The sequence below is a fragment of the Etheostoma cragini genome, chromosome 8, assembly GCF_013103735.1.
Source record: "Etheostoma cragini isolate CJK2018 chromosome 8, CSU_Ecrag_1.0, whole genome shotgun sequence".
Taxonomy (NCBI): Eukaryota; Metazoa; Chordata; class Actinopteri; order Perciformes; family Percidae; genus Etheostoma; species Etheostoma cragini.
In genome coordinates this window covers 557,184-565,652 of record NC_048414.1, presented here as the reverse complement: position 1 = coordinate 565,652, position 8,469 = coordinate 557,184, and the positions used below count along the sequence as shown (strand labels likewise).

The 8,469-nt window shown below is 46.4% G+C and overlaps 2 protein-coding genes across 2 annotated transcripts in view; one reads left to right on the top strand and one right to left on the bottom strand.

Annotated features, from left to right (window-relative positions):
- The window catches only part of fem1b (fem-1 homolog b), a 7,796-nt gene extending 4,913 nt beyond the window's left edge, over positions 1–2,883 (top strand). The window contains exons 2-3 of the mRNA XM_034880234.1: positions 178–601; positions 1,562–2,883. Coding sequence (XP_034736125.1) covers positions 178–601; positions 1,562–2,773 — 1,636 coding nt within the window. The 3' untranslated portion in view covers positions 2,774–2,883. The remainder of the gene's footprint in view (positions 1–177; positions 602–1,561) is intronic.
- A 5,341-nt stretch (positions 2,884–8,224) lies between these two features.
- Positions 8,225–8,469, bottom strand: part of LOC117948971 (integrin alpha-2-like) — a 27,140-nt gene continuing 26,895 nt past the window's right edge. Inside the window, exon 19 of the mRNA XM_034878940.1 lies at positions 8,225–8,365. Coding sequence (XP_034734831.1) covers positions 8,276–8,365 — 90 coding nt within the window. The 3' untranslated portion in view covers positions 8,225–8,275. The remainder of the gene's footprint in view (positions 8,366–8,469) is intronic.

The window sequence follows — 8,469 nt, the reverse complement described above, 5'->3', positions numbered from 1 at the left end:
TGTGTGTGTGTGTGTGTGTGTGTGAATGGTTTGTTTATATATCCTTCTTGCACACCTACAGCGTGTGTGTACATCCTGCTCTTGTTAAATAGTTGTATGTCAGTGTTTCTGTATTATTGTTTTTATCCATTTGTGGTTCTATAACCGGTAACCGAGTGTCCCCCGTCTGTCCCGCAGCTACGTCATCGACGGCGCCACGGCGCTGTGGTGCGCGGCGGGGGCGGGGCACTTTGAGGTGGTGCGCCTGCTGCTGACCCACCGCGCCAACGTCAACCACACCACGGTCACCAACTCCACGCCGCTGCGCGCCGCCTGCTTCGACGGGCGCCTGGACATCGTGCGCTACCTGGTGGAGCACGACGCCGACCTCCGCATCACCAACAAGTACAACAACACCTGCCTGATGATCGCCGCCTACAAGGGCCACGCCGACGTGGTCCAGTTCCTGCTGGAGCGGGGCGCCGACCCCAACGCCAAGGCCCACTGCGGCGCCACGGCGCTGCACTTCGCGGCCGAGGCCGGCCACCTGGACATCGTCACGGAGCTGGTGCGCTGCCACGCCGCCATGGTCGTCAACGGACACGGCATGACGCCGCTCAAGGTGAACGGGCTACACAACCCTTAGTAGTTAGAATAATTTGTGTTCAATTTAGAAGTTAATTGAAAAATCTCTCTTTTAGGAGTGGGGGGGAAAATCTATACAGCATAGTAATACAATATTTTCAGTGGTAATACTGCATCGATACACAGACGCCAAGTATGGATCTGTTATTATATAATATATATAATATATTATATATATGTTGGTCAGTTTGTCCCGTTCTGCAGCGATAATATTGAAGGTGAACAGTTTCTTTTTAGATGAAACTGATGTTTCATTTCGGAGATGTTGATATAATCTGTAGTATGTTCAAGATTTTTCTAATCAGTTAATTGCTTTCATTGAATTTGGCTGTTTTTTATTCAATTTTATAGTATTTTGTCATTTCAATTTTTTTATAATTTACTAAAAATTATACAAGAACATTAGAAAAATGGAGAAAATGTCAAAAAAACAGATTTAAAAAAAAAAAGAACAAAATTCAACTTTTGTGTTGTTGTGTTTTACGTTTGTCTTTATACTGATACACACACACACACACACACACACACACACACACACACCTACCTCTTTACGGATATAGACCTTTGTGACTGACGTTTTTTAACTGCTCTTTTGATTTCTTATACTACAGAGTAACATTAACTCTCGTATTTGATCGGTTTTTGAACGTTTTAATCGTGTTTAACTGCTCTTTAATGTGCAATACAAATGGACCGGCCTTGTTATTGACAATTTGAACTTGAATGGGCAACTTTATCTTCTAAGTTTGACAATTTTCGACCAAACTTAGACCCTTGACTCCTGATAATTCCTTATATAAATCCCTAAAAACCTCTCCTGAATAGATTTAAAAAAAAAAAGAACAACAACTATAACTTGCGTCTTGTCTGTTGTCCATTTGTCTTCTAACCGGTCAGCGAGTGTGTTTTGAGTCTCTAACGGTTGTTTTGGTTGCAGGTGGCGGCCGAGAGCTGCAAGGCGGACGTGGTGGAGCTGCTGCTGGCGCACGCCGACTGCGACCCGAGCAGCCGCATCGAGGCGCTGGAGCTGCTCGGCGCCTCCTTCGCCAACGACCGTGAGAACTACGACATCCAGCGGACGTACCACTACCTGCACCTGGCCATGACGGAGCGCCACCGCGACCCGGACAACGTCATCGCCAAGGAGCTGCTGCCGGCCATCGAGGCGTACGGCGGCCGCGCCGAGTGCCGCACGCTCCAGGAGCTGGAGGCCATCCGCGCCGACCGCGACGCCCTGCACATGGAGGGGCTGATGATCCGCGAGCGCGTCCTCGGCTCGGACAACATCGACGTGTCGCACCCCATCATCTACCGCGGCGCCGTCTACGCCGACAACATGGAGTTCGAGCAATGCATCAAGCTGTGGCTGCACGCGCTGCGCCTGCGCCAGAAGGGCAACCGCAACACGCACAAGGACCTGCTGCGCTTCGCCCAGGTCTTCTCCCAGATGGTGCACCTGAAGGAGCGCGTGGTGGCGTCCGCCGTGGAGCAGGTGCTGAGCTGCAGCGTGCTGGAGATCCGGCGCAGCATGGCGCGCGTGGAGGCGGCGGAGGAGTCGGAGCTGCCGCAGGCGCTGGACAACTACGAGTCCAATGTCTTCACCTTCCTGTACCTGACGTGCATCTCCACCAAGACGACGTGCGGCGGCGAGGAGCGCGCGCGCATCAACAAGTACATCTACGACCTGATCCAGCTGGACCCGCGCTCGCGGGACGGCGCCTCGCTGCTGCACCTCGCCATCAGCTCCAACACGCCGGTGGACGACTTCCACACCAACGACGTGTGCAGCTTCCCCAGCGCGCAGGTCACCAAGCTGCTGCTGGACTGCGGCGCGCAGGTCAACGCCGTGGACCACGAGGGCAACACGCCGCTGCACGTCATCGTGCAGTACAACCGGCCAATCAGCGACTTCCTCACGCTGCACGCCATCATCATCAGCCTGGTGGAGGCCGGCGCCCACACGGACATGGCCAACAAGCAGAAGAAGACGCCGCTGGACAAGAGCACCACGGGCGTGTCGGAGATCCTCCTCAAGACGCAGATGAAGATGAGCCTCAAGTGCCTGGCGGCGCGCGCCGTCCGCCTGCACCAGATCACGTACCGAAACCAGATCCCCAAAACCCTCGAGGAGTTCGTCGAGTTCCACTGAGAAAACGGACCCAAGGACAACAAAATAAACTCTTGGTTCTTTTTAAACAACTTTCTTATGATTTTCTAACAAATTCAATCGGTGCTGACGATGGTGGTTTAGTACTAAAAGAGTTTTTGAGCGTTTTTATAAAGAAGTGGTTTGGCTTTTTTCTATTTTAAAGAGGGTTCAAGATTAGCGTGGTCCACCAGCCGAGTGCTGGATGCTGAGTGGCTCGGAGATTTAAAGTCTCCAGCCAACAACAACATGGTGATTGGGAGACTGATGACATTTGAACATGCACTCGCCATCTGGCTGGTGGATACAACAGTTAAACAAACCCTGATTTTAAGTATTTAACTGCTCAGTACTGGAGGTGTTTCGATACCGGTCCTGATACCTGATACCTTACATATTGGCTGAACAGCCTTATCAACCCGTCTCTGGGTAAACTCCCCACTAGAGCCGACCGATGAAGGGTTTTTAAGGCTAAATATTTGGTTATTTAAAGATCCAATATGCCGATTTATCGACCGATATATATGTATATATATTTTTTTTTTAATCCAGAATCGGGTTACAAAACAAACAGATTCCCCCAACATTAGATATTTGTGTTTATTTATGAATTCTTACTAAAATAATATGATGATAATTTGTTTTATTGTCACAATAGAACATCAAAATATATTAAAGTTCTGATAAACAAAATATAGAAAAATACAAACTTAAGATTTGGAACTTAAACAAAAACACATTAACAAAAAACAACGGACGTTGTAGAGCGTCCTCTGGTGGACAGACTATGCAACTTCATCCCATAACATGGTTGACCGTCCGTTTTTTATTTTTTTCAATCTTCATTTATCAAAATCCATTTTTCGGGATAATATCGGCCGATGTATCGGTCGGGCTGTACTCTCCGCTAACGCACCAAAACCAGAAATCAATTCTCAAATCAAAAGTTTCCATTATTGATTCACCTGCCGGTTGTTTTCTACATTTTGGTCTATTACATGGCAGAAATAAATTGAAAAATGTCCATCTTAGTTCCTCAAAGTCCAACGCGATGTCTCTTAATGTCTTGCTGTTGTGTTTTTTCCAGTCCCAAACTCTGTTAGGTAGATATTCAGTTTGCTAAAATAGGAAATTAAAGACAGAGCAGGGAATCTGTATTTTTAAGGGACTGAAAGCTGCTTTCATCTGCCATTTTTATTTTATTGCATGAAAATTATCGATCAATACAAAAAATAGATCTGATCGCTTCAGCTCTGAATTCTTATAATTAAATCCTCTAAAGGGTGGAAAAATTAAAGTGGGTTTTTGGTTTTGGTCTGCTCGCGGCACGACTGGTGGGGGGGGGGGGGGGGGGGGGGGGGGGGGGGGGGGGGGGGGGGGGGGGGGGGGGGGGGGGGGCTGTGAACGGCAGATTTTGTCCCAGCAACATTGCGTTGAACTTGATTTCGTTCAGTGCAAAATTTCGATGGTATCGGCATTTTTAGGCAGCGTGGGGGGGGGGCTTTTCCCAGATTGGTATCGAAACAACTCTACGTCCCGTTGGGGGGGAGGCGGGGGGGGGGTGCAGCGAGGCGTCGAGAGGAAACTCTCTGGGCGGGGTTGTGCTGCGAGAGAAGACAGAAAGTTGGTTTGCCTTTGTCACTGACCAATGAGAGGAGAGGGCAGGTTGGAGTCGCACATGCGTCAGTTTGCAACAACTAGCACATAAGATGCTAACGAGATGCTAACGAGAGACTTCTGTAACGTCTGAAGTAGCCTCCGAGATGCTAACGAGAGACTTCTGTAACGTCTGAAGTAGCCTCCGAGATGCTAACGAGAGACTTCTGTAACGTTTGAAGTAGCCTCCGAGATGCTAACAAGAGACTTCTGTAACGTTTGAAGTAGCCTCCGAGATGCTAACGAGAGACTTGTGTAACATCAACACAGTAAAAATGAACCTAATTAACCAAGTTGGTTCACTGCTAGCTTAGCTACAAATTAGCATCAAACACAACAAAGGCTGTCGGCTGAATGGTGTTTCGAGCTAACGTTAGCATAGCATCAACCATAGCTAGCTACAACGTTTCTGAGATGATTTCCATCTTCTGTTATTGTTTTTAATGAGAAATATATTATTTCATGGATTTAATAATTTCAGTATGCCAGTTATGTCGTAAACCGTTTAAATCTGAGCATCAGACTCACATCTGCTCTCTCCTCCCATTGGGCGGTGACAGCCTTATCTCCATGACGACGAGCCGCCATGGTACTGCCATCCCTCAGTCTGAGTGAGCGAGTGTGACGGAGAGATAAACGCACCGAAGGAACGAGTGTCTGTAGAGAAGCCCCCCCCCCCCCCCCCCCCTGCCTGTTTCTCATGCACTAACCCAACACATGATTGTTTGTTAACAGGAAAAACTGTTTTCTCTGGCTTAAGTTATCACCATGACAACGTGCCGGCGAGGTAAAGAGTCCGACTACGGAGACACGACGTGTTAAACCAAGTATCGGGAGTTTATTTGGTCGTATGGTTTGATAAGCGCCTTCCTGCCATCGTTAGTACGACTGGGTAACTTAAGACTTAACCCTGGCTCGCCACAATCATGATGGATTGATGATTTTCTATTTTATTAATATTTTAAATGGGTAAAACTTTGTCATCGTAGAGCTGTGCACAGCATATTGATTTACTCAGCTGCTGCGTGACCGCATTAAGTTTCTGGTTTCTACCGTGTGGCTACAGTACGTCTGTTTCTCTCTGCCCATGTTCACCACATGTAGCCTAGCGGTAGCTAACGTAGCTAACGCTAGCGCTTGTTCTGTAGGAGCTAAGGCCGACACAACGTCCGTTAAAGGTGCAGTAGGTTAGAATTATAGAACTAACTTCCTGTCATATTGGCTGAAACGGACCCAGTGTTCCAGTAGAACTACATGAAGCGGGTCCTTAAAACAGATCCGGCTCCTCTGGCGCCATCTACAGCCTGCAGTGGGATTTCCAAAAAATCCACCGTGCCCTGTTCAGATGCACCAATCATGGCCGGGGGGGGGGTCTAACTTGGTGTCAATCACTGCTCATGCACACGCGTTCATTCTCCCTTATGGGGGGCGGGGCTTATGACACCATTTGGGCTTTAGCAGAAAGGGGGAGGGACTGATCTTCCCAATCCTACGTACTGCACCTTTAAGGTTCTCGGCTGGGTTCCCGGTGCAGAGAGGAACAGACCTAGCGTAGCGTCCTTGCTGTCTGGGGGTTCCAGGTGAACTCATGGAAGACACGCTACCTGTGACAGAAGTCTGGAAATAAACTCCTGTTCTGTGGAAACACTGCGCTGGTTTCCTGAAGAGATTCCGATATCTGGTTGTTTTATTTTAAACCTGGACCCTGTTTTCCTTTGTTCAGTGTAAGTGACTAAAGGATCTCTACAGAGAGACCTTTAAAACCTCTTTCAGACCTTTCTGTTAGACCAGGACCCGCTCTGCGGTCGCTAGCGCTAACGCACCAGACTCCATGTTAAAAACAGAGACCACATGTCTGGAAATCAGTAAACTGGGCTTCCTTCAACCTGAACTAGAGATGATGGTTGGACAAGACCCAGACGACCCAGTTCCACTTAGCTATTTATCCAGAAAATAATCTTAGTCCATGTTAGTTGCAGCTCTGTATATAACGCACAACGTAACACACAACTCATGACGCACAACGTGTACATTTCTCGGCTTTATTCCAAAATCAACAAGCAGTGAACTTCATATCGAACGATAATGCCACAATCCTTTTATTAAGTCATTCATATTTACACAAAAAGTTCAAGTTTGACTTTCTACAACAAAAGTGCATCAGGAATAAACTGGGAAACAAATATCAAATATGTCTTAAGATGCATTTACACTTTCCATCGGTATGAAAACAGGAAAACTAAATCACCCATCTTAGGTAGTCTGGTGTCGTCTTGGCAACGGATGCTCTCCATCCGGAGACATAGGGGGCGGAGCCAGATGTTAACGTCCCATCACGTCCTCCACCCCCCCCCCCCCCCCCCCCCCCCCCCCCCCCCCCCCCCCCCCCCGTCTCCGCCAATGTCTGTGAGTACATATTTCTTTTATTTATATCCTTCCAACCTGTGTCTGGTTTTCTATCTTTTCTCTTCAGTGTAACTCCTCTGCGTCTTTTAAGCAACTTTACTCGGCATTAATTCATCATCGTGTCATCTTAAGAGTAAAAAGGACATGTTGTATAAAAGGACATGTTGTATAAAAGGACATGTTGTATAAAAGGACATGTTGTATAAAAGGACATGTTGTATAAAAGGACATCATGTTGTATAAAAGGACATGTTGTATAAAAGGACATGTTGTATAAAAGAACATGTTGTATAAAAGGACATGTTGTATAAAAGGACATGTTGTATAAAAGGACATGTTGTATAAAAGGACATCATGTTGTATAAAAGGACACAGGTTACTCGTGTTATGCCACGTTTTCCAAAGCACGTCTTACAGAAGTTGTCTTCGGGTCAAATTTGACTTCTTTACAAAAAAAGTCTCTGAAATTTGGGTTTCTATGAGAGTAATTTTCATAAAAAGCAGCGTTGATATTTCCCAACAACGCTCCTCACACGTTAAATAATCAGGTCACTACTTTCATTGGATTTGGGTGTTTTTTTGTGACAATTTTATAGCATTTGGAGAAAAAACAACTTGTAAATAATTTTAAGAAAAGTGTGAAAAAAAAAAAAGAGAAAGAAAAATGTAAATAAAAGTGACTCAAATGTCAAGAAATGTCAAAAAGTAGCAAATGTCAAAAAGTAACACATGTACAAAAAATTCCTTACAAATTTGGGGGAAAACACATGAAAATTTCAAAATTCACAGAAAAAAATCGACAAACGTTGAAAAGGTGACAAAATCTTTGAGGAGAGCCACCGAAGGGTCGAAAAGACGACATAACGTTGATTAAAAAGTTAAAAATGTTGATTCAGAAAAAGTAAAATGTCCAGGTTCGGCGGGAAGACAACGAGAGAGTTAACGGCCGCGTTCACACTGCCGCACAGAGGCAAACATTTTACTCACATCAGATACATTTTTTGGGACTTTTCACATTAATTTTTAAATAAATCCAAATCCGATTTGAGTGTGAGCCGCTGTCCTTCAAAATAAAACCAGACTGAAGACGTCACAGGCAGCACGCGTCAGCGTGGACGTCGGCAGGGACACGGTGTCCTGGGGCGCTGCTGATTGGCTGAATGGGGCCTTCAGGGTCCCTGAGCGGCTCGTGATGCGTTCAGGTGATCCTCATCAACTCATAAAGTCGGAAAGTTCTGATTTCAATACCAGGAAGTTACACGTTAGACCATAAAATAAAAAACTTTCTCTGTAAAACCTGTAATAAGGTCCACGTTGGGATGATCAACAGGTGCAGAAACTGTGTGTGTGTGTGTGTCTCTCTCTGTGTGTCTGTGTGCGTGTGTGTGTCTGTGTGTGTGTACATGTTGACGAGGACCAGACCAACGCAGCATCGTTGTCTCCTCACAGCTCCTCTGCTGCCTTCCCATTGGCTACTGGCTGCTCGTCCTCTTCCTGTCTTCTCCGTCTGAAGAAGCCGAGCTGAGCGGGAAATCAAACGCACAATGTTGACAACAACTAACACACAACGTTGACAACGTTAAACGCACAACGTTGACAACGTTAAACGCACAACGTTGACAACGTTAAACACACAA